Source organism: Pelecanus crispus, chromosome 13 (genome assembly GCF_030463565.1).
Source record: "Pelecanus crispus isolate bPelCri1 chromosome 13, bPelCri1.pri, whole genome shotgun sequence".
NCBI lineage: Eukaryota > Metazoa > Chordata > Aves > Pelecaniformes > Pelecanidae > Pelecanus > Pelecanus crispus.
In genome coordinates this window covers 17802403-17826266 of record NC_134655.1, presented here as the reverse complement: position 1 = coordinate 17826266, position 23864 = coordinate 17802403, and the positions used below count along the sequence as shown (strand labels likewise).

General features: G+C 64.2%; 3 protein-coding genes across 4 annotated transcripts; 1 reads left to right on the top strand and 2 right to left on the bottom strand.

Annotated features, from left to right (window-relative positions):
• Positions 1–3870: 3870 nt before the first annotated feature.
• TSPAN6 (tetraspanin 6) lies at positions 3871–8628 on the bottom strand. 2 transcript variants are annotated; one of them, XM_075720723.1, is made up of 7 exons: positions 8542–8628; positions 8243–8431; positions 7552–7626; positions 6866–6964; positions 6404–6559; positions 5590–5673; positions 3871–3939 (listed from the first exon to the last, which is right to left on the bottom strand). In XM_075720723.1, exons 1-7 carry the CDS (start codon positions 8626–8628, stop codon positions 3871–3873), a joined length of 759 nt encoding a protein of 252 aa, XP_075576838.1. The 2 variants fall into 2 exon arrangements, with proteins under 2 accessions (XP_075576838.1, XP_075576839.1); XM_075720724.1 differs by having other exon boundaries at positions 6416–6559.
• Positions 8629–10971: 2343 nt separating this feature from the next.
• Positions 10972–15534, top strand: SRPX2 (sushi repeat containing protein X-linked 2). The gene is made up of 10 exons (XM_075720637.1): positions 10972–11041; positions 12893–12979; positions 13072–13263; positions 13392–13568; positions 13912–14038; positions 14140–14261; positions 14378–14557; positions 14699–14832; positions 14903–15024; positions 15354–15534. The coding sequence occupies exons 1-10, from the start codon at positions 10972–10974 to the stop codon at positions 15532–15534; spliced, it is 1392 nt and encodes a 463-aa protein (XP_075576752.1).
• Positions 15535–16767: 1233 nt separating this feature from the next.
• On the bottom strand, positions 16768–23759 carry SYTL4 (synaptotagmin like 4). The gene is made up of 16 exons (XM_075720608.1): positions 23650–23759; positions 23273–23488; positions 22640–22749; positions 22364–22478; positions 22091–22198; positions 21702–21825; positions 21504–21594; positions 21211–21314; positions 21015–21101; positions 20502–20680; positions 20223–20325; positions 19125–19286; positions 18268–18373; positions 17767–17866; positions 17031–17239; positions 16768–16910 (listed from the first exon to the last, which is right to left on the bottom strand). Exons 1-16 carry the CDS (start codon positions 23757–23759, stop codon positions 16768–16770), a joined length of 2067 nt encoding a protein of 688 aa, XP_075576723.1.
• Positions 23760–23864: the final 105 nt, after the last annotated feature.

Below are 23864 nucleotides of genomic sequence, written 5' to 3'. Positions count from 1 at the left end.
CACCCGCCGTGCAGCACCCAGCGCTTGGGTGCTGCCCCGTGCCCGCCTGCCGCGTCGCCGCCCATCCGGATGCATCCTGACGTAGCCGACGCGCAGGTTGTTACCTGCTTGATCGTCGGCGAGCACGCGAGCCCGCTGGCTGCGACACCCTCACCGAGCACGCACCGCCTGTCCCCCCCCGCATCCTGCGCGGCTCCCGCGGGGCTGGGGGAGGCCGTGCTCGAGTGCATCATCACCGTGCTGAGCAGCAAGAGGCAAACAATAAACGTCTTGTATGAGCGATTGCAAAGAAAATGGAAAGTCGTTTAGTCTCAGTCTGTGATGCTTAATGGGTCTAAGAAGTGATCTAATTGCTCAGCTGCCTTGTCACGAGCATCCATAACTCAGGTACCAGGACTGCCGGCGCTCGCCTCGCCGGGAACGTGCGGAGGTCCCTAATTTGCTCCCTGACTGCGCTGGTAGTTGTTCAGCATGTCCCGACACTCTGCTCTGGCATGCTCTGATGTGTTCAGTAGTAACTACTGACAGCTCAGGGGTGGCACCAGTCCCCTCGGGAGCGATGTGCAGCATGGCAGTGTGCAGGCGAGGCAGAGGCAGGAGCAGGCACAAGGAGCCCCCGGGGAACCGGGCAGCCAGAGCCAGAGGGAGCTGCAGTGCAGCAGGACACCGAGTGCCATCAGCTGTCCCCAGCCCTGTGACCAACAACCAGACAAAACCCGAGCTGTAGAAAGCAAAAAAAAAGTCCTTGACTTTGCAGCCATCCTAAGCAGGACGCTGCCTGCAGCAGTGCTGAGGGCTAATAGCCAAAATCCCTGTGCACCCCCATGCAGCCTTCCTCTGCTCGTGGCCACGGTGCTCATGCCAGACCCCACGTTCCAGCTTTCATCCCAGGGACCCAGCTGCTGCCAAGGAGCTTTGACATCCCATGGGTGTCACCAGGCAAAACCCCTTTGGTGTCACTGAGGGTTGTCACAAGCGCTGCCATGGCCGGGGCTTTCCAGAAAAACACCTGGACCTGGACGGACGAGCCTGCCCAGCCGTGCGTATAGGAGGGACCAGGGGGTCAGGCCACTGTGGCGGGTGCTGGCCATGGTGTCCCAGGGGCTGCCGGGCCCTCCCCGCATCCCTGCAGCTCCCGTGGGGACGTGAGCACATTTTCAGAGCAGTGTCCCCCATCTCTGTTCACAGCTGTGCTGACAACGTGGTAAAAACACTGGTAGCTGCCGGGAGCACAGAGCAGCAGAGCTCCCGCACGGCATCCCAAGGGACACCAACCAGCCTTGGGGACACCAGGCATTTCTGACAAGTCCCCTGAGACATTTATCCCCCGGAGAGGGGACAGCTGAATGCAGCGGGGACGTGTGAAACCCACCCGGCCACAGCTGCTGCAGGAACCCGGAGCCCTGCGGCCAGCCAGCGGTGTTCATGTCCTGGCTTGGTGGGTCCAGCTGGGTCACCAAGGCGCATCCAAGGCCTTTTCCAGGACAGCAGTGTCCCAAGTCTGCCTGGCATCTCCCCCAGCACACGTCTGTACCTGTGGGACGTCACTGATGTCACTCCAAATTAAAGTGAGGTGTCCAGATAAGCACTATTTAACTAGATACACTCTGCACCCTCTGATGGCCACAGTACCTGTCGCTGGCCGTGGGGACGAGCAGGCTGGACGGGCCCCTGCGCTCCCCAGGTCGGCACAGCCAGCCAGCGCTGGTTTTCCTGCAGCAGCTCGGAAACCTCCGGGCTCCCCGTGCCGCGCTCTGCCGGCGCCGTCCCTGCCCAGCATCGCCTCCGCCGCCCGCCCCGGGAAGGAAGCTGCCCGCAGGGGCAGGGGCGCAGAGCAGCGCAGGGGCGCTTCCCTCCGCGCAGGCTTTCTGATGAGGATGGGTTTACCCAAACCTGACTCTGCTTCTCACGCGTCCCTGCCCAGCCTCCATCCATCAGTTAATTGCCGTCGGCCGATCTCTCCAACATGTTTTCCGTGCTCTGATGCACTTTGCCCCGCCACCACAACCCAGGAGGCTTTTGGTCAGCCAGGCGCTGACTACAGTCTGCTTTAGTCACCCGGGTTAAATGCAACAGAAGGATTTCGGGTGTTCCCCTTCGGGTTCCTCCATCAGCAGCAAGGCCGCCCCGTACCAGGTCATTTGCCGCACCACGGGGCGGTTTGGCTGGGGTGGGGCAGCTCACCCGGCACAGGAGCAGCGTTTGCCAGAGGGCTGATGCTGACGAAGGGCCACCGCTCCTACCCGCGGCTCAACGCTCCTTCTGCGCCCGCCTCCGCCCCAGGAGCAGGGCAGGCAGCCCCGGCAGCCGGCCGGCCGCTCCAAGCCACAGCCCTTGTGAGTTCGGTGCTTGAGACCCGAAAATCCCCCAAGCTCGACAGGAGGGGAGCTTCACCGCACCACTGCAGCGTCAGGCTCAGTAAGGCAAAGGCTTGCTGACGAAACAGCCCAAAGATGAGCGGTACCAAATGAACGCAAAAGCTTAAATCCACGTTTCTTGCCCCGGGGAGAGGCTGGGGATGCAAGCAGCTCCAGCAGCGCTGCCCTGCCCTTTGCTCCGGCGAGCGGCCGGCTGGCAGAGGATGCACGTGCTTGCACAGGGCTGAACTCATCCGCCCGGCTCCTGGGCTGGGATGCTCCAGGCCTTCTGCTTCAGCATTGTTACACAACTGCTGTTATGAAGAAAATTCAATTACAGAAGTTATTTGTAAGCGCAAGTGCACCAGTGAGCATCAGAGAAATGTGAGCTGCGATGGTCCAGAGGTTACCGGCTGGCCTGGGGCAAGCGGATTACCTCCCGTGGCGAGGTTGCTGCTCTTTGCAGCAGCTCGAGCAGAGGAATTTCCAGGAGATGAAAAGAAAAGCCAAGGCAGTTTCATAGAGTAAAATATCTTAATATTTATTGTGTCTCAGGACAAAAGAGTTCTACTCGATACACAAAACGAGTTAAAGCAGCATATAATACTGACAATGAAGTCACAGCTGACTCGGTGCAAGGACACCTACCAAGGTAAAGGCACCAGGAACTACATCACCAAACCTCGCTACAGCTTACAAAGAAACACTACAGCCTGCACTTAAAAAAGTACAACTATAAAAAAGTATATAAAACCCAGGGCAGGGATGAGAGAGAGCTTGGCAAAAAGCCGAGACCTTTGCTGAGCCAAGGGCTTCAGGCAGGCAGGGCCGTGTTTTAACGGGGCAACAGCCCCACCTCAAGAGCAACCGCGTCCAGAGAGCGAGGGGACGTTGAGGGGCTGCTGGAGATGAGGGGAAGCATTCCCGACGGAGGCACCGAAGATGAGCACTGGGAGTCCCGCGAGGCCGCCAAGCACGGTCGGTTCGGCACGGTACTCGAGCGCGCCGCTGAGGAAAGTGCCGGGGTCTGCAGCGCCCCGGGGAGCGCGCTTGCTGTAACCACCGCAGCTACACTAATTATCCCACGCGGTGGCACAGCAGAGTAGTGTTAGGACAAGTCCCTGAGCGCACCAGGACAGCTGCTGCACTCGTTTCTATGAGCTAGTTGAGAAGAAGATCAGTCAGTTCAAAGCAAGATTTTACAAAGCGGCATCCAGAGGAAAACTGGAGGTGGTGGCATCCTCCCCGGCCGCAGAGAGCGTACCCTGCAATGCCCAAGACAAAGCGTTAGCAGACAAGGCTGGATTTATACGTAGCTTAAAATGATGTAGCAGACACGGTCTCGCAGGTGCCCTCTATCCCCACATGCCCCCAAAAGTGGTACCCGCTGCCATGCTGAAGGTCCCCAGGGGTGACCAGGCAGCAGCCAGGGATGCAGAGGCAGCCCACCGAGCTTACGCTGCTGGACAGACATACCCAGCCACAGCCACAGCCACGGCGTGCTGGGGGCCAGCTACACCATCTCGTACTGATTGTTCGTGATGTACTGGGACAGGCAGCAGGCCAGAATGATGCCAATCAACTGAAAAAGAGGGAAAAAAAAAAACCCACACATCACAGGTAGCCAAAACCAGGATGCAGTGCTTTAGGGAAAAATCCTGACAAATTGCTCCAGAGCATCAGTTTTATAAAATCCAAAGATGAACAGTGGGATTTACAAACCACAACACAGGCTGCTGCGCCCTGCTTCGAAGTAACTGAGAGAGGCTGAAGCTGAGGATCCTGGCGGGCATCAGCCAAACAAGCTCCTCACAAGAGATGCTCTGTGTCCCGTCCTGGTACACTTTGCTTCATGAAGCATCTACTGTTTTATGGTCATTTTGGAGATTACACAGATACAGGAACATCACGGCCAGTTACAGAGCCACTAGAGAACAGCAGCCACTTCTCCCTGTTGCAAGGACAGTGGGGAAGCAAGGCTGCTGTTTTTGCAACAGCATCTGAAGGACACGCTACTGTTATCACAACGTGGCCTCCCAGCCCCTGCACAGACATTTAGGGCCAGATCCTGCAGGAATTTGACCTCCACCGCGAAGTGAGAGGCACATTTGCATGATGGGTCCCTGCCGGCCACACGACACAGCAAGGCTTTTGCCGTATTGCTGGAAGAGCGATAAAAGCCAGGAAGCAGTTACAATTCCCAAGCCTGGCATCAGCCGAGATAATTTCGCAGCTGGGAGCGTGCAGCTCACCGTTTGTGTGCCGGTCACGTCTCAGTGACCCCACGGCAAGCACAGCCCAACTGAGGAGGAGATTGGGGCGAGCAGAGGGGCACAGCAGAGCGGCTCCAGCTCTCGGGCTCTCCCGGCCACAACCGAAAGCACTCGGTAGCACAAGCCGCAGCCAGGGGCTGTTGGCTCCCGCCTCTCCCCCAGTTTAGCGCATCCGTTACGGGAAACGCATGGGGTCATGCTCGTTACAGGAGAAATATCTTGGCGGGGTTCCTTCTCCCCGTGCTGACGCCGTCAGCCGGTGGTCCCGGGGGGAGCGCCTTGAAGCTCACGCCACAGCCTCTGCGTGCTGGATCAAGGGGAGGGTGAATTCAAGCCCCTCCAAAGCCAAGGCCAGCCGAGCTCGCTCCGCAGCTGCTCAGCGCCGAGAGCCCAGCAAGCTTCCACAAACCAGCTAAAGAAGGGCCGGCTGCACATCTGCAGCTCCCGCTGAGGTGCATCGGAAAACCCTCGGCACCCCGGGAAACCCCACCGCGGCGTCTGTGTGCCCAACGCCCAGCGTGGCAGAGCTGGGGGCAGGGGCCTCTCGTTTCCTGCCGGGATAAAGCTCGCCGGAGCAGGGGCCAGCGAGCACGCCGCTGCTGCGGCTCCTGCAGGAAGTGTCCTACAGGATAAAGTAAAGGAGAGGTTGGGGAGCGGGAGGGAGAGGAAGCAATCACAGGGTAAGGCGGTGTGTGGGGCGTGAGCTGCCAGCACAAGCGGTGCCCCACGGGCACTCACGGGGACCCAGCCACGCAGAGGAAGCCCTTGGGTTTAAGAGACTGGAGGCAGCACAGTGGTGAGATTAAATCCAAGGGGAATCTGCAGAATAGCTGCTCCTCCCCAGCTGAAACAGGCCATGCCTTTTGTACGCACACCAGACTTTGCACAGAAATTAAATACCTCCGGAGACATGCTAGCTTCACTCTGCACTCCTGTGCCAGCCAGCTAGGGAATGTTACCTGGAAGCACGCGATGCTAAAGGAGATTCCAGCCACAATGCTCATTTTAGACTCCATCGTTAACGTTACCAGGAAAAAACAACCCTGCAGAAGAGGGAAAACGAGCGCGTGGGTCCAGTGCTTTTCACCCCCCGCCCCAAAGCAAAACCGGCCCCTTCCCAGAGCACCGGCAGCTCCAGGGGAAGGTGCTCCCGCGCGGGCAGCCGAGCCCTTCTGGCTGCTGCCTTCCTGCCTGGCCTCGGCAAAGTCATTTCCCGATCAGCGCTGCGCCGACCAGCCTCCCAGCCCAGCCACGTTATCACCAGCCTCCCAGCCCAGCCACGTTATCACCAGCCTCCAGGGGAGCGCTGCCCCTGGGCAGGGGAGCGTTGGGTTGAGCGAGGTGACTCAGCAGAGGAACATCCCTTGCCTCACCCGGCTGTCCCCGCCAGATGAGGTCACCCACGCTCACCGCTGGGTCAGGACTTTGCACGGCTGTCGAGAGACATCAGCGCTGCCGAAACTCTACTGGGGAACTACCTCCTTACTCACCTGTTCTCCCAAACACACAGCCCTGAGAACAAACACTTGGGTCCGGTTGGTCCCTGACCTCCAAGGAAGGAGTTCAGGGGACCTCAGACATGAGGGAGGACTCGTTCCTCCATACCCTTCCTCTTCCTCCAACCCAGGGGCGTCCCCAGGGCCACAGGGTGTCTGCATTGGGAGCAGTTCTCCTTTTGAGCCTCCCAGGGAAGGGCGAGCCCTCCTCCACCCACCCAGCTCTGCCCTCTCCACCTCCAGGACTGGCAGGGGGATATTTCTGAGCTTAACTTACATCCACAAACACTTTCAGCTTGGCTTTGCTCGGGTCTTTCAGATCCTCCTCTGAGCAGTCATCCTGGCTCTTGCAGCAGCTCCGGGGGATGCCCCTCTGGGTGAAGTACTCGGTCTTCTCCCAGTCCGAGTAGTTCTGCACCCCGCAGCAGTGCAGCTGGAGGGGGAAGCAAGTTTGGGGAACGCGGTCACACCAGGGTGTTTGACCTTGGGTGTGTCCCACACCAGGGTGTGGGACACCCCCCAGTCCTACCACCACTCCCATGGCTCCCTTGCCCTCGCCTTTCTAGGAACTGCCCCCATCTCACCCAGCATCTCCTCCCAAACTCAAAAGCCCATGGTGCAAAAGGACCCCCAGCACCACGACGGGAATGCCGATACCGCAGGGGATCCCAGGGGACACCCTGGGGCGAGGCGAATGTACCCACCCGCCGCCACCCAGACGCCAGCCTGGGGCACTCACGGTTCTCTGGATGGTGTCGACGGCCTCGCTGTGCCGATCCGCGGTCACGTTGTAGTCCCTCAAGGCCAGTTTGAGGTTACTCTCAAAGTTTGTCTTAATCTGCAAGAGAGAGGTCTCTGCGGCGGTGCGGTCTCCTCCCGCACTCCGGGACCCACGGCCCGGCGTTAGTCACCTCTCGGCGACGGCAGGAATGACTCCGGCCGTGACCAGCAGACATTCCCCCGGCCACGCAGGCAATTAAACGCTGTATTAAAGGGCAGGCCGGGATGCGCTGTGGCAGCAGGGATGCTGCGTGTAATAACAAGGGCCTGTGCGGTGCCAACTTCCCCCCAAACAGGCTGCTCCGTGGCGCAGGAACCCTCAGAGGAGCTTTAATTACAGAAGTTATTGCAGAAGACAGACCAAAGCCAGAAATTAAAAGTCCAAGGCTATGCGTGTTCTGCCGGAGGGGCAGCGTGCCGTGCTGGGCAGACCCTGCACCCAGCCCCATCCTTACGGGGACATTATGGGTCCTTACGGGGCCCAAGCTGCTCTTCGGGCCGTTTTAACCCCATTTTAACTAACCTAAGCACCGCTCCCAGCAGCGCCTCTGTCCCTCCAGTGACATCTGCAACTGCACTTGGGTTAAAACCAGCATCAAACTCGCTCTGCAGCATCAGGAGGCAGCAGCAGCTGCCCAGACTCACCTCGTGCCTGAAGACGAACCCCACGACGGCGGCCACCAGGACGATGAGGAAGATGAGGGACAGGAGCATGGCATACTGCAGGCAGAAAGGGTGGGATGGGATGGGGTGGATGGGATGGGGTAGGATGGGATGAGATGGGGTAGGACGGGATGGGGTAGGACGGGATGGGGTGGGATGGGATGGGACGGGATGGGGTTGGGATGGGACAGATGGGGTGGGATGGGACAGGATGGGGTTGGGATGGGACGGATGGGGTGGGATGGGACGGACGGGGTTGGGATGGGACGGGATGGGATGGGACGGGATGGGGTTGGGATGGGACAGATGGGGTGGGATGGGACAGGATGGGGTTGGGATGGGACGGATGGGGTGGGATGGGACGGACGGGGTTGGGATGGGACGGGATGGGATGGGATGGGACGGGATAGGGTTGGGATGGGACGGGATAGGGTTGGGATGGGACAGATGGGATGGGATGGGACGGATGGGGTGGGATGGGACAGGATGGGATGGGATGGGACAGGATGGGGTTGGGATGCAATGGGGTTGGGTTGGGACAGATGGGTTGGGATGGGATGGGATAGAGTTGGGATGGGAGGGGGAAGGATGGGACATGCCGGGATGGGTCAGGAGGGGTCTGGCTGGGTCAGGAGGGGATGGGACCCCGTCTGCCCCGTCCAGGGCCACCCACCAGCTTGAGCATCCAGGTGCTGCCGCGGCAGGTGGCGAAGCAGCCGAAGGTGCCCAGGAGGACGACGACGGTGCCGGCGCCCACCAGGACGAAGGGGACGTTGGTGGCCTTCTCGTCCAGAAGGGAGAAGTAGACGGCTAGGCTCACCCTGCCCCAGACGCCCACGGCCAGCAGCACGATGCCCGACACCTGGGGAGAGGGGAAAGCCGCCGTGGCTCGCGACTGTCGCGACAGGGCGGCGCGGCCGCGACATGTCGCGGCGGTAGGGGGGAGCGGGGGGGCCGCGGCCCGGCGCTCACCCAGAAGACGAAGGTGTAGGTGAGCAGGACGCTCTTGAGGCAGGTGATCACCGGCTTCGTCTGCAGCCGCCGCGACGGGGACGCCATGGCCGACCCGGGCCCTGTCCTGCCGGGACGGGCCCCGCCGCGCCGAGCCCCGCGCCCCGCCCCGCCCCGCAGCCCCGCCCCGCCCCGCCCCGCCGGAGGCGCCCGAGCGGCGGCGGAGGTTGCCGAGCGCTCACGGAAACGGCCGAGCGCGCCCGAAGGCCGGCCGCTCCTCCCCCGAGAGGGCGCCCCCTGCCTGCACCGGGACACCCGCTGCCTGCCCTGTGCCAACCTCTGCGTGCCCAGTGCCAACCCCTGCCTGCACCGGGCCACCCGCTGCCTGCACCGGGCCAACCCCTGCCTGGGCTGTGCCACCGCTGCCTGCACCGCGCCACCCACTGCCTGCACCGTGCCACCCCCTGCCTGCCCTGTGCCACCTCCTGCCTGCCCTGTGCCAACCCCTGCCTGCACCGTGCCACCCGCTGCCTGCACCGGGCCAACCCCTGCCTGGGCTGTGCCACCGCTGCCTGCACCGTGCCACCCACTGCCTGCCCTGTGCCACCTCCTGCCTCCCCTGTGCCACCTCCTGCCTCCCCTGTGCCACCTCCTGCCTGCCCTGTGCCAACCCCTGCCTGCACCGTGCCACCCGCTGCCTGCACTGTGCCACCCACTGCCTGCCCTGTGCCACCCCCTGCCTGCCCTGTGCCACCTCCTGCCTGCACCGTGCCACCCACTGCCTGCACCGAGCCAGCCCCTGCCTGGGCTATGCCAACCCCTGCCTGCACCGCGCCACCCACTGCCTGCACCGTGCCCCCCGCTGCCTGCACCGCGCCATCCCCTGCCCTGTGCCAACCCCTGCCTGCACCGTGCCCCCCGCTGCCTGCACCGCGCCAGCCCCTGCCCTGTGCCAACCCCTGCCTGCACCGTGCCCCCCGCTGCCTGCACTGTGCCAACCCCGGCCTGCCCTGTGCCACCTCCTGCCTGCCCTGTGCCAACCCCTGCCTGCACCGTGCCACCCGCTGCCTGCACCGCGCCATCCCCTGCCCTGTGCCAATCCCTGCCTGCACCGTGCCCCCCGCTGCCTGCACCATGCCAACCCCTGCCTGCACCGAGCCACCCCCTGCCTGGACTGTGCCAACCCCTGCCTGCACCGTGCCAACCCCTGCCTGCACCGTGCCACCCGCTACCTGCACCCCTGCCTGCACTGTGCCAACCCCTGCCTGCACCGTGCCACCCGCTGCCTGCCCCAGGCCACCCAGTCCCTGCCCTCCTGCCCCAGCGGCCGGCGACGCAGCCCCAGCCCCAGCCCCAGCGCAGCCCCCAGCCTCTGCCCAGGTGCCCCCCGGCAGAGCAGGGACCAGCCGGGGCAGCCACCCTGCGCTCCAGCACATGGCATGGCCACCATGCCGGCAAGCGACAGGCTTCCTGCCCGCCATGGGGTCAGCACCCGGACCCCTCCTCGGGGATGTCCCCAGGCTTTTGGGGGGGCTGTGGGCTCCCCGCAGCCTGCAGCGAGCAGCCCCGCACAGTGGCCTCGCGGCAGCGCTCTCCTGCTCAGGACAGCTGTGTTATTAATTAGTGCGCTCACCGGCCTGGCCGCCACATAATTAGTGCATTCAGGCAGCACGTCCTCCCCCGCCGCCCCGCGCCAGCTCTCCTACCTGTCCATGCCAGGCTCGTCCCTCGTGTCCCCTCAGCCATGCGGTCCTGTGCTCCAGGAGCCAAAATCCCGGGGTGGCTCCTGCCTCGCCTCCCACCCCACCCCGTGGGACGCGGGGCGGTGGGTCCTAACGAACGCGCTTCATTACCTCTGCCTCGCGGGGGCTGAACTTCAGCTGGAAAACAGACCCCAGCTGGAATCGCTTGCCTCCGGACCAGTTTCGGAGCCCGCCGTCTGCAGCGAGGTCTCTCCCTCCCTCCTGGCAGGAGGTGGAAAAAAGGTCCCAGCTCCCGTGGTTTTGTCCTCGACCCCCCAGGACCCCCGTTCCCGGAGCCCGGCAGGGCTGACACAGGCTCAGCTACGCTCTCTCCTCTGCCAAAATAGGCTCCTGGCTCTTCTGCTTGCAAAAAGAAAAATCTGACAACTTTTTAAAGCCTCGGAGAAGCAAGAGGTGCATTGGAAAACAGACGATCCTGGGATTTATTTTTTTTTTTTTTACAATCTCATCATTTTGGGCCTGACTCACGGCTCTTGAATGTTTGGGACGGGCAGCAGAAGGGAAAAGTAAGTTTGCTCAGCGCAGGCAGCAAGGACAGGCAGGAGGGTCAGGCGCCCAGTGACAAGGTGAGGGAGGGGGCTGCCGCCCTGTTCCCAGCCCCTCTCCATCCTCACCGGGGCTCGCGGCCGCCCCCGGACCCGGCGCAGCAGGCGGGCTGGCCAGCCCCTGGCCCCCCCGGCGCCCCGGCATGGCGCAGGAGGCGGCCCCCGTGCTGCTGCTTGTCCTCGCCGGGCTGGTGTCATCCACGTGGCACGAAGGTGAGAGCTGGGGCGCGCGGGCGCGGCGGGGGTCCCCGGGGACGGCGCCTGTGGGGTCCCGCTCCCCTCGGGGGGCTCGCGGCGGGGAGGGAGGGAGGGGTGCCCTGGGATGCTGGGGAGAGCACCGGCGCCCGCGGGCTATGGGGTGCCTGCAAGGGTGTTCTGTGGGGTGCAGGGAGGAGCAGAGGGGGTGCTGGGAGGCTTCCAGAGCGGAGCAGAAAACCAGCCTCTCCATCACGCCCCTGCCTGCGGGAGCGCAGCTTTCCTGCTGACTCCCTGCTCCCAGGGGGGCCATCGGCCGGCAGATGTTTGCCTGGACGGAGTGCTCGGATCCAACCGCCCCCGGCAGCCAGGCAGCTGGCTCAAGGATCAAAAGCTCTTGCCCTGTTTTGGGGGGGTTCCCTGCTTCCGTCCCCGGCCCCTTGCCACGCTGCCAGCATGGCTTGGCTGGGGACGCTCCTGCCCGGTGCAGCCAGGGCTGCGAGCTGGCCCCAGGTGAGAAGGAAAAGGCAGTGCCTGCACGAAAAGGGAACATCGCAATTAAATGGCACATCTGCCTGCGGGGACACAGCGCGCCCCGTCCCCAGGGCCCCGGCAGGGGGCTCGGCAGCCCCCCCGGGAAGCAGCCCCGCTCGCCCGGTCACCGACACATCCCCGCTGCCGGCCCCATGGGTGCTAGCCCCACGCTCGCCCCAGGCCCCTCCGCTCCCCGAGGCAGCCGTGGAAGCGTGGGAAGGGCATCGGGATAAAAGGCTTTGTGGAAAGGAGTGGGCGACTTCACGGAGCTTGTGGGGAGTCGCTCTGTAGTAAAGTTCATGTCGGAAAGATTTGTAATGGAGTTTCCTCCCCGTGACGGCGGGGCTGCTGCTTGGATTGGCCTCGGCGGATATCCCCTTCCCAAAACCCAGAGCAGGGGGAAGGGGAGGTGGGTCCAGCTGCGGCGGGGCTGCCGCTTCGCCCGGGGTCCCTTCCCAGGCTGAGCATCCCCGCCATGCCAGAGCGGGGACCGCAGTGGGGTGGGCCGGCAGCGAGGAGGGGGCAGCAGAAACGCGGCGGAAACGTGAGCTCAGCGCTGGGGAATGCCGCGGCTGGCCCAGGCGCCGCGGGCCGAGGGGCCGCGGGGAAGGGTGCCAGCCCTCTCCCCCCGCACGGCTCCCTCGCCGCCCGCCGGTCCCTTGCCCGTGGGGACGCGGCGCGGGCCGGAGGGTGGCCCACAAGGATGGCGCAAGGCTGTCCTCCCCCCGTCCATGGGGCCAGGGGCCCCTCTGCACGGCACGGATGGCACGGGGCCAGCAGCTCCAGCCAAGCCCCTCCAGCACCGTCCCTCCAGCAGCTTCGTCCTTCCCTGGCGCGGAAGCGAGGGGCTGCATCCCCCGGCAGCCCCTGGCCGGGGGGCGAGCCTCTCCTCCCTTGCCTTGGCTCTGCTGGGATGGATGGGAGAGGGCGGCTTGGTTCCTTCCCTTGGGACGGCCGGTGGCAGGGATTCTGCCATGGGAGCGGTGGACGGAGAACTTCCCGGCAGCGCAAAGCCGGGGGTCGGTGCCAGCCCACGCTGCGCCAGCACCCGTTTCCTGCCATAACCGCGGCTGCTCCTGCCGCTGTTTAGTCTGCGGGCTGGTGCCAGCACACACCATGCTGCTGGGGACTGGGCTCCCTGTCTGCCCGGCTTAACCCTTGAAGGCAGCCCCAAGGACGGCAGGACAGAGCCTGCCCGGGGATGGGATCGCTTGCTGGGAGCTGCGGGATGTTTCGGTGCTGGCGGGTGCAGCTGCCCGGGGAGGCATCGTCGCCTGGGTGCTGCCGCAGCCACGAACCATCAGGCAGCCCCCTCGTCTCTCCCCTCCTCCCCAGGGTCCGGCTACTACGCCGCTGAGAGCCACACCAATGAAGTGTACGTGGAAGAAGCCCCTCCTGAGCCTGCCCTGGACTACCACCGAGGTAACGGCACCCGAGCCATCCCTCAGGTCCTCGCGGGGAAACTGAGGCACGGCAGGGCCGGGTGCCCCCCTCACCTCCCTTCTCTCCCCCAGTGCCCCAATGGTGTGCCACGCTCAACATCCACCGTGGAGAGGCCACCTGCTACTCGCCCCGGGGGGGCTCCTACCGCAGCAGCCTGGGGACACGCTGCGAGCTAAGCTGCGCCCGCGGGTACCGGCTGGTGGGGCCCAGCGCCGTCCAGTGCCTGCCCAGCCGCCACTGGTCCGGGATGGCGTACTGCCGACGTGAGTGTGCCCCGGCCACCGGCTTGCCGGCATCCCCGCGGGCACCCGCGGCGGCTGGTCCTGGGTGCTCTGCCCGCTAGCGTGGCCGGGCAGCCGCTTCCCTCCCCTCTTTGCTCTCTCCGTCCCAGAAATCCGGTGCCACGTGCTGCCGGCAGTGCTGCGGGGCTCCTACGTGTGCTCGGCTGGCATGCAGATGGATTCCCGCTGCGACTACACCTGCCTGCCCGGCTACCAGCTGGAGGGCGACCGGAGCCGCGTCTGCATGGAGGACGGGCGCTGGAGCGGGAGCGAGCCAATCTGTGTAGGTAAATTCTCACCCTACGGTCCTCCCAGTCCCCCGCTGCTGGGGCTCGCAAAGGCAGGCCACCCTCCATCCCTGGGGGGCTGCAGGTATCGCCCCATACCTGACGCCGGCGTTGCCGGGTGCCAGCTCCTGCACCTCCCAGCCCCGGGGCTCCTGCTCCCCGAGGTGCCATTAGCCCCAAAGCACGGGCTGGTGCAGGGCACGTTGGTCGGGGCGCTGGGTGCTGGCGTTACAGCAGGTCTTGGGGTGCCCGGGCTGTGCACAGCATCCCAGGGGGTGCTGAGCACGGGGGCCAGTGCCCAGCTCCCGCAGGTTCCCCGACTCCCTCTCCTCCCTGCGGGCAGATGTGGAGCCTCCCAAGATCCGCTGCCCGGAGTCCCGGGAGCGGATAGCCGAGCCAGGCAAGCTGACCGCCACCGTCTACTGGGACCCCCCCCGCGTGAAGGACTCCGCCGACGGCGTCATCAAGAGGTGAGGGCGGAGGCGGTGATGGCACTGCCGGCGAGGGCTGGGGACCACTCTGGGTGTGCCCTCCCAGGGCCCTGATGGAGAAACCCGTCTGCTGGGTGCAGGGTGATGCTGCGGGGCCCGGAGCCAGGCTCCGAATTCCCCGAAGGAGAGCACGTGATCCGCTACACCGCCCACGACCAGGCGTACAACCGAGCCAGCTGCAAGTTCAGCATCCGCGTCCAAGGTGAAGTGGGCAACCCTGGGGCTGCTGCCTGCCTCCCCCCGGCTCCAGGCTCTGCACCCCACGGCTGGGGCCGTGCCCCATCGCCCCCAGCCCTCACCCAGCCTCCCTCTTCGCAGTGAGGCGCTGCCCTGTCCTGAAGCCTCCGCAGAACGGCTTCCTCTCCTGCACCTCCGACGGCAACAACTACGGAGCCAGCTGCGAGTACCAGTGCGACGGGGGCTACGAGCGGCAGGGCACCTCACTGCGGGTCTGCCAGTCCACCCAGCAGTGGACGGGCTCCCAGCCCCTTTGTGCACGTAAGTAGCGCGGGGCAGGGGAGGACCAGCCCCCAGCGATGCCTGGCTCGTAGGGGAGATGCTGCCCGGCAAGGCAAAGGGGTGGGGATGGGGTGATGGGGTGCAGAATGGCACCCCCCACGCGCTTGCTTCTCGCCCCAGCCATGCAGATCAACACAGACGTGAACTCGGCCGCCAGCCTGCTGGATCAGTTCCATGAGAAACGCCGCCTCCTCATCATCTCGGCCCCCGACCCCTCTAACCGCTACTACAAGATGCAGATCTCCATGCTGCAGGTGAGGAGACCCTCCCGCTGCCCCGCTTCCCATACCCCCCCAGCACCCTCTCACCCCCCGCCCTCCACAGCAAGCTGCCTGCGGGCTGGACCTGCGTCACGTCACCACCGTGGAGCTGGTGGGGCAGCCCCTGCACGAGGTGGGGCGCATCCGGGAGCACCAGCTGTCCCTCGGCATCATCGAGGAGCTCAGGTAGGGGGACGGGGGGCTGTCCTGCGGAGCCCAGTGCCTGCGGGAGGGGAGCGGGGACAGGGACACCTCCAGGGATGGCAAGGCATGAGGTTGCAGCTGGGTTCGCAGACAGCCCCTTCCTGCTGCACCGGAGGGGCTTGTGCAATTTGGGGACACCCCTGGCGAGTCTGAATACAGCGTCCCCAGACCCGCCCGGAGCTCACAGCCCCGAGGAAGAGATGGGAGCCACCACCCCAGCAGGACCTGAGCTCGGTTTTGTGGGGTGGGCAGGCTCAGCCCCAACCCGCAGACCCCCAGCCCTGACCGGCGACTCCCCCCTGCACCCCCAGGCAGTTCCTGCACCTCACCCGCTCCCACTTCAACGCGGTGCTGCTGGACAAGGCGGGCGCCGACCGCGAGCGCTACATCTCCCCCGTCAACCCGGATGAGCTCTTCGTCTTCATCGACACCTACCTGCTGAGCGAGCGGGAGGCGGCGCGGCGGGCACAGAGCGGGGACCCCTGCGAGTGAGGCAGCGCCGGGGAGACCCCCTGTCCGCTGCCGCCGGCCTCAGGGGACAGACACCTTCCTTTCTGCTTTTCTAGTCGCCCACCATAGAGGAGGACCAGGGTGCCAAGGACCTCCAGCCCCTCTCCGGCTGCTCTGGCACAGAGGAACGGGGACAGGGGCCATGTGCCAGCAGCGTCCCCGCTGCCCAGCAGCCAGAAGCAGCCTCCGGCTGTGGGACAGGATGGCTCAGCCCGGCCAGGACCATGGCGGGGGACACCAGAGTGCCTCTGCTCAAACCCCAGGGCAGGGGGGAGACGGGGCAGCAGATGCTGGACTGCCAGAGCAGAGGAGAGCGGACAGGGCAGGCAGCGCAGGCAGGGCGACAGCCTCTAATGCAGCAGCTTCACCCTCCCCGCGGCCATCCTCACCCCGTGCACAACCTGAACCCACTTCCTCCCTGCCTGGGGTCAGCCCTGCCAGGCGGGCGCTGCTGCCAGGGTCCTGCCAGAGCTGCCGGAAAGCCTTTAGTGAAAGCAAATGGCCCCGTGCCCAGCAAAGCCAGTAGCAGCCAGCCAGCACGCAGCCCACCCCAAGGGCTCGCCATCCCCACCCCTCGCTTCCCCTTCCATCAGCCATGGGGCATCCCTTCCTGGGAACTGTTGTGGCAGTAGAATATTAACTCTAAGTAAATAAATTTGTATAAAAGTCAGTGCTGGCAGGTGTGTCACAGAGAGGCCCGGGGAACGAATCCTCCCTGGGAGCTGCCACCCCCAGCCCCCCAAGCTGACCCCGCACACGGCTCCATCTGAGCCCCGCAGCCAGGGCTGGGCTGGGCATGGATGCCTCCGTCCTGGAGCCGGCTGCATCCTGCGGAAAGAGGGTGGGGAAGACAAGGAGGGAGCAGCAGGAGCAGACTGTGAAACAGAGGGGGTGGGAGGAAGGAGAATGGAAAGAAGAAAAAAAAGCCAACCACATTTCAAAGCATTTTGCCTGGGGGGAAAGAAGGCAGGGTCCACAAGAACTCCAGTTCAGCCTGAAATTTGGTACAAAGCCTAAGACAAAAGGAAAACCCTTTAAACAAAGCGAGGCCAAGAAGACTTTCTGCCCAAGCCTGTTTAGAGAAGGTCATGTTTATTAAAGTATAAGCGAAGGAAAAACACCCCATGTTTGGCAGCCCTGCCAGACCATGCTGCGAGTGCAGCTCTTGAGCAGCGGTGCCAGCCCTCAGCTGAGTCCCGGTGCCGGTACCGCAGCCTACGGCCTCAGCTTGGCCATGGTGGAGCGGAGCTGGAGCGTCCCCTCCGCCCACGAGCCTGGGTACTGGCACATCTTCTGCCACAGGTTCAGCTCCTCGCCCATGGAGTCCATCCAGTCCACAGCCTGCCCGTTGCTCATGCCTGGGGGAAAGAATGGATGTGGGCAGAAGCCGCTGCTGGAGCAGCCTCCTGCCCACAGCGAGGCAGCCGCAAGCAAGGCTGCCTGTCCCCAGGGTTTGATGGGACCCCAGGGCTCCTCACCATTGCCCACCCCCAGACGGACACCCCCGAGGAAGTCGTTGCTGGACAGTGGCTCCCGGTCCCAGACTGTCAGTTCCAGGCAGATGTGCTGCAGGTCCTCGGGGTTGATGCCATTGTAGACAAAGGTGTGATTGTAATGAGGGTTCAGGGTCTTCTTCACCACGGGCGTCTTCCTCTTGGAGGCTTTGTTTTTGTGTGGCAGAAGGTAGCTGGGGGGAAACAGCCCCTTGGGTTAGCAGCACGTGTGCAACTGCCTTCTGCCCCAGGGGCTGGGGCACCTCAGCACCCCAGGACCTGGTCTGGAGCCCACCTTCCCTGACACGGCCCAAGAAGAGCCATGATGGTCTGCAAGGGGCTGGGTCTCTGCCCCGACTCCTGAAAAGCCGCTCGGCAGACTGCAGGTGGTCTAAGGAGGGGAGAGGGCAAGGACCGCAGCCTGCTCCCCCCAGCCATGCTGCCCAGTGGCTTGGTGACCTCCGGGAAGACAATTTGACGGCAGCTGGAGCCCTGCCCTGCATGCAGCCTCCCACTGCGACCTCTCAGCCAGCCACAACCCAGGAGAGCGTTTGCTACCCGGAGCATCTCATCTCCAGGCAGAGATGGGAAGACAGTGACTTTCAGGGTACAACGCAGGCAGCGTGGGGCGGCCAGCACAGAGACCCATCCCTCCCCAGGGCGGCTCTGGGATGCGGCCAGGGAGGACAGTGCCTTCATTGTGCCCAGGACCCACACTCACCCCTTGACAAAGCTGTCTGAGGTCCCCCCAGATTTGGCAGCCGTGAGGTTCTTGGCTTCTTTGATCCAGACCTGGAGCTCACCGCCTTCCCCTGTTTTGCCTGGGAAAAACCCAACACAGCAAGAATTAATCAGCTTTAATTTCCACCACCACTAACTTCTGGAAAGGTCCTGCTGAACAGCTTTCATTGCAGAGGCAGGTACAGATCCCCGGCTGGTATCTCCTCCTGCCTCTTCCCTCGCTGGCCCTGCCCGCGGAGGCAAAGGCAGACAATTGCTCCACGCGGGGCCCGATGGTCCAGCCTGGTCCAGCCCCAGGAAAGCACTGGGACCACTTGGCCAGCCTGAGGACAGCCAGGTCTGCCCTGACCCAGAGCAGCCTTGCAGGTGTTGCAGAGGAGAAGGCTGCAGCGGCACCACCCAAGAAACCCACCCAGACCCAGCTCGCGTGGCCGCAAGCAGGTCCCGCAGGCTACAGAGATCCCGGAGCTCCAGCACTCACCCTTCCTGCCGTTCCCAGTCCCAGGGTGCTTGGAAGATGGGATGTACTTCATGGAGACGACCAGCTCCCCCTTGTACTGGTGGAGACCAGCAGCATCCGCCCCAATCTGCAAAGAGGCGAGGCTTATCAAACGCTGCTGAGAGGGCAAAGTGGACACGGCGATGGCCTGGTCTGCCTGCAGCACCCCTCCGTGCTGGGCCAAAGAGCTCGGCTGCTGCTAGAGGTGCTTTAGCTGGCACAAATGCCCGCAGGCCCTCCCCAGCATCACCAGGTCAGACTCAGACCGGCTCCTTTGGGATCCCGCTTTGGCTCAACCAGCTCCCTTAGGAAATCCTATTTAGGGATTTCCACAAGCTGCTCGAGCCCCAGCAAGGCCAAGGGTTGAGCCCACAGTACAAGCTAGTCAAGCGAACCAGACTTTTAAGTCCAGAAGCAGCATCTGCTATTGCCGTCGAGCTGCACGGCTCCGCAGCCCACAGCAGGATGTCCTGGCCAATTTCCCCCATTTGTTTCCCTGAAGTTGGCTCCCGGTCAGGACAGGTAGCTGGGAAGAGCTGCACTCTTGGAGCAATCAAGCAAGCAGAATGAAAATATCTGATGGGGCAGAGACATCCCACGGGATATACTGAGGAGGAGGACGGAAGCTAGGCTTAATGCGGAAGGATCTACCCTTTTTTACTACTACTGCTATCTGCTCTGGGGTCTTTGTTTCTCCAAGATTTGATTTGGGGCAAGCCTTTTGGCAGCTCTCGGCCGAGGTCTCTGCACCCCTCTGCCTGCTGAGGGCCACCCCCCGGGACAGGGCCAGGCAAGGGAGGCTGCTGCAGGCAGCAGGGCTGGGGCAGCAGGGCCAGCACCTTGCCATGCAGCGGCAGAAACTCCTCCAGCTGGCTCTCGAAGTTCCAGGCGTCCAGCGGGACCTCCACCTCCCCCAGGAACGTGTTTCGGCCAAAGCGATCGTGGTGCCAGACCGAGAACTGCAGCGTCCTTGCAAGCAGGAGGGACTTGCTAATCTCATACTAGGAAGAGAGACAGGAAAACCACCGGTGAGCAGGTAGCGCCCAGGCTTGGCATACACCAGCAGCCACAGCTCTCGAGCAGGAGAGGAGACAGGTTTTAAGGAGCAGTGGATGCACGCAAGAGACTGTTTGCCTTCATTTCCAAGTCTGCTGGAAACCTCAAAGTTCTGGGGCAGTGGTGCAGTAGCCCGTGCTCTCCAGGCAAGTCGCCCTCAGAGCCCATGCGGAGCCAGGACCAGGGCTCATGGCATCCGGCCACCCCATCCCATCCCACCACAAGCACAGCTCTGCCAGCCCGCCGAGCCTCAGGTGGTCAGAGCGTGAGATCTCAGCAAATGCTGGGCTGTGGGAGCCTGGAAATCCAACCACAGTTCCCACTTCCCTCCTGTCCGGAGAGTGCCTGGCCTCAGCGATGCGCTGCCAGGCTCGGGGATGGAGCCAGCCCTTCCCACCACCCTGTGGTGGCCGCAGCAGGGACCGTGAAGGGCAGCGCCAAGTGCTTCTTCCCTGGGGCCCAGAACTGCCTTATCTCTGCCTCTGCAGCCACGCTGCCCGCCCTCCCACTGCTGTAACCTCCCTGCAATGGCCCAGGAGCCTTCTTCACAGGAAAGCAATGTCCAGGGGTAAGCAGAAGGCCCCTGGCTCTGGGGGATGCCATAGGAGCCAGGACGCACATTCACATCTGCAGCTGTGCCTCCGCCCCACCGTGGTGCCTGGGGCTTGACACCACAGCCACATCAGAGCAGTGACCCAGCCTGGGAGTGGGTTTTTCCCGCTTTCAGGGTGCAGTGTCTGGACATGGGTCCTCTGCAGACCCCGACCTCAGGGTTTGGAGCCCATTCATCCCCTGGTTTGTTCCAGCAGCATCCCCAGGGCCAAGTCCCTGCCTGGCCCCGCAGCGGGGAGCGGGCTGCGCCCCAGCCCATCCCCACTCACCTTCAGCAGCTCGTTGTACAGCGGGTTGATAGTGTTGCGTTTGATGGTCGTCTTGCGTTTCCCTTGCCGGGATTTGTCGGGCAGGAGGTAGGTCTTCACGTACCTGAAGGGAGGAGCAGGCAGCATTGCACCAGGGTCTCCCCACAACTACCCTTAGTCCCCCAGGTCAACCCCAGACCTCCTGCCTTGCCAAGACCCCCCCCCCCTTACAGCTCCCATCTCTGGTGGGCACCCCACAACCCAGCTGGGCACCACCAGCCATCACCCCCCGGCTCTCACGGGTTGGAGCGCTTCTTGCCCTCGTCCCCGTAGGCCAGCTGGCGACACTCCTTCACGTGGATGAACAAGGTCTGCGTCTTCTCCTCGTAGCTCAGGGAGAAGGAGATTCCCCCGGTGACCGCAACGTTGCCAAAGTCGCCGGCCTCGCTGTAAATGCTGACCATGCTCCCCAGCGTGCTCTGGAAGAGAGGGCAGGGCTGAGCCTGGGCAGCATCGCTTGGTGGGTCCCTCTTCATCCTCAGCAAGGCTACTCCCCACGCCTCCTCCGCACAGCCCCTCCCTGGCTGGCGGTGGCCACCAAGTGCCTCCCACCCGCACGCAGGCTCCCTGGAAGAGCGCTGGCTCTCCGCGTTGCGATTCCCTTCGAGGGGAGGAAGCCCCCACGCCCCAAGCTCTTGCCCCCGCGCCCCAGGAGCTGCCCGCCCTGCCTCCCTCCCACCCAACCAGCCGGCATTGCCCTCCTCCACCATTTCCTCCTGCGGAGCAGAGCACGGCCACGCCGCGGAGACTCACCGAGGAGGTGCCGCTGCGCATGCTGCCCCGGGCCACCCTCTGCCGATGGATCTCCACCAGGTTATCGATGTCCTCCTCCTCCTCCTCCTGCAAGGGGAGACGTGAGCTGCCTGCGTGGGGAGCGGCAGGGCACAGCCGGCCAGGCAGCCAGCTCCTCCACCCGGCAGCCGGCTCCGCGGCACGCCGAGGGTCTCACCAACTCCGTGTTGAGGCCGGGGACCGACTTGCTCCTGTCCCCCAAAGAGCTGCCTTCCCCCATGAAGTCCTCCGGGCGCAGGTCGATCACTGACTTGGTGTAGTCTGCACGAGAGATGGTGAGGCAGGAGGCAGCGTCGCGGCACAGGACTAAGAGCCCTGCTGCGCCCTCACGCAAGGGGCTGCCCCAGCCTCTCCCACCCGCACCAAAGCCCGCCGCAGCCCAGGGAGAAGCGGCTGCCCACCCCCTGCCACGTCGGCACCCTAAGCCCCCTGCGCCCGCGCAGCTCTCACCCGCGGGCCTCACCACCCGCCGGGGGTTCTTCTTGAATATCATTTCATGCTCGTCCACCAAGGCGCTGCTGCGGCCCCCCACAGCGGCATCCTGGGGAGGAAAGGTCCCTTCAGAGCAGGGCAGGGCTGGGCACCCCACGGGACTCCCAGCCCCGCACCCCAGGAGAGGGCTGAGCCCGCCGAAGCAGCGGCACGCACCCGTCCGTTGGCGAACGTGTTTTTGGAGCGGAGAGGGAGGGTCAGGCTGGAGGCAGCAGGTCCTGCTGGCGCAGCAACCTGTTTTCCGTCTCCGAGAGGGGCGGCTCTCTCCAGGGAGTTACGCCTGTGGAGGATGCAGAAAGGTCTGTCCCAGGCCAAGAGCACAGCTGGGAGGGCAAGCGCTGGCCGAGAAGCGCCGTCTCCCCACAAGCTCCCCGGAGCACCCCAGCCCCGGGAGCAGAGGACCTGCCTGCCCAGGGACAGGTTTCAGCCCAGCCAGAGGAGCCAGCTCCCGCTCACTAGACCGAGAAAAATGCACTTGAGATGCAGGTCCTCATGCTCTGCCAGGCCAGCCCTGCCAAGGACAAACCACCCAGGGAGCCCCTCACCTGCCCCCCGCGCCACCGGGACTAGGTCTGTAGCCATCCAGGCTCACGTTTTCCATGGACTCAGTGTCGCTTTTACCATCCCGAGGGTCTGAGGCATCCAGAAACAAACTGCAGACAAACAAAACCACAGGTATGTCCTGTTTGGCGAGGAGGCCAGCCTGAGAGCGAGCTTCTGCCGCCACCACTGATCCGAGCAGGGCGTCAGCGTCCCTCCTGTCCCTGCAGCAGGAGAGGGCTGGCACCCGGAGTGGGGGAGATGGCAGGGATCCTCACCTGGGCCCCTCCCGGGGTGCCGGGGAGCTCTGCGGCCGGGCTGCAGAGGAGCTTTTGGGCTCGCCAAGCTGCGCTTTCTGGAGGAGGCTTTGTCCCACGGTCTCTCTTTTGCTGGCTGGAAGGAGAGAGGCATCAGGAGGACCACTGCTCCCAGCCCATTGCCTGGAGCAGGAGCTGCTCCCAGCCAACTCCACGCTGGGCAGAGGAGCACCAGGCAAAGCTGGAGCATCCCGGAGGGCCGGGCTGCGGGAGAAGGCATCGCTGCGGCACCCCTACCTGCCAACCGGTGCCGCAGGGACAGCCGCACCATGTCGCTGCCCAGCCGGTTGGCGAAGCGGTTGACCCTCTGGTCGTAGAACCAGTCGCCCGTGGTCTTCTTCAGCTCGCTGCAAGGCAGGGAGGCAGTGGGGGGCAGTCAGGGGTGGGGGGGGCTGCTCCCTGCACCCCAATGCCGCCCTCGGTGCTGCCACCAGCCAAGGAGAGCACGGGCACGGTGGGCACGTTCGGCAGGTGGCTGGGCAGAGACGATGGGCCCGGCTACATCCCCCCAGCAAACACGGGAGCAAGATGGGGTTTTGTAGGACAGGGGAGGCTGAGAGGAAGGAAACGTGGGGTGCTTGAAACACAGGCTGCACGAGGGGCATGGGGGGATGCCAGAGTCGAGCAAGTGGGGAAAAGGAGCAGGGCGGGCATGAAGGAGACCCAAGAGTGGGGCACGACCCAGTTCTCCATCGCCCAACCGTGGGTGCCCACCCCGGGAAGCGACAGCAGAGACAGCTGCCTGCGCTGGAGAAGATCAGCTGGGCTAGGAAAGGCTGGCCATGGGGCGTCAAGCTGGGGCGACAGGGAAGAGGAAGGGGACGGGAGGAGCGTGCAGAAGGTCCCCGCCGCTTGTCCCCGGGTACTCACGCCTCCTTGGTGCAGACTTTGCAGCGCCAGGAGCCGTTGGGGCTGTAGGAGCGGCAGTCCCGGCACACCAAGTGGTTGCAGCCCCGGCAGGTGTTGGCCTTGGGGCTGAGGCGGCCCAGGCTCTGCTGGCAGCGGGCGCACGTCCGCTCGCTGTAGCGCTGGCTGCTCCGCTTGGCTCCCTTGCGCCGGATCTCCAGCAGCTCGTTCTTCAGGCGCCTGCCCGGACCCCAAAACCGGGAGCCGTCAGAGCCACGCCGGGACCCTGGGGCCGAGCAGAGCTGCCGCCCAGCCCCGTCGCCCGCGCCCTCGCCCCTCCAGCCACTTCTGGAGCAAAGCGGGGAAAGCAGCACCCTGGCCGGCCCCAGCCCCGTCCTCACCTGATCCTCCTCTCCTCTGCTTTGCGGAGCTCCTCATCGCGCTGCAGGACCTGCAGGATCAAATCCTTCTCCGCATCCGACAGGAAGGACAGATCCACGGCCTCCGACATCGCTCCGCCTGGGATCGCTCACCCTCGCCAGAAGCGGCCGGACGCGTCCGTGCTAGGAGCGAGCCACCGCACCTCAGCCCAGCTCGGCCGGGCACCCCAAGCCTG

What these genes read in the sequence shown, in the direction of transcription:
- TSPAN6 (XM_075720723.1), bottom strand. Translation starts at nt 8,628, where the DNA reads ATGGCGTCCCCGTCGCGGCGGCTGCAGACGAAGCCGGTGATCACCTGC. An exon ending in CCTACACCTTCGTCTTCTGG is followed by an intron (nt 8,432 to 8,541) that starts GTGAGCGCCGGG and finishes CCCTCTCCCCAG; the next exon opens with GTGTCGGGCATCGTGCTGCT. An exon ending in GGTTCGTCTTCAGGCACGAG is followed by an intron (nt 6,965 to 7,551) that starts GTGAGTCTGGGC and finishes TCTCTCTTGCAG; the next exon opens with ATTAAGACAAACTTTGAGAG.
- SRPX2 (XM_075720637.1), top strand. Translation starts at nt 10,972, where the DNA reads ATGGCGCAGGAGGCGGCCCCCGTGCTGCTGCTTGTCCTCGCCGGGCTG. An exon ending in TGCCCTGGACTACCACCGAG is followed by an intron (nt 12,980 to 13,071) that starts GTAACGGCACCC and finishes TCTCTCCCCCAG; the next exon opens with TGCCCCAATGGTGTGCCACG. An exon ending in CGGGATGGCGTACTGCCGAC is followed by an intron (nt 13,264 to 13,391) that starts GTGAGTGTGCCC and finishes TCTCCGTCCCAG; the next exon opens with AAATCCGGTGCCACGTGCTG.
- SYTL4 (XM_075720608.1), bottom strand. Translation starts at nt 23,759, where the DNA reads ATGTCGGAGGCCGTGGATCTGTCCTTCCTGTCGGATGCGGAGAAGGAT. An exon ending in ACACGTTCGCCAACGGACGG is followed by an intron (nt 21,595 to 21,701) that starts GTGCGTGCCGCT and finishes TTTCCTCCCCAG; the next exon opens with GATGCCGCTGTGGGGGGCCG. An exon ending in TTCTGCCGCTGCATGGCAAG is followed by an intron (nt 18,374 to 19,124) that starts GTGCTGGCCCTG and finishes GCCTCTTTGCAG; the next exon opens with ATTGGGGCGGATGCTGCTGG.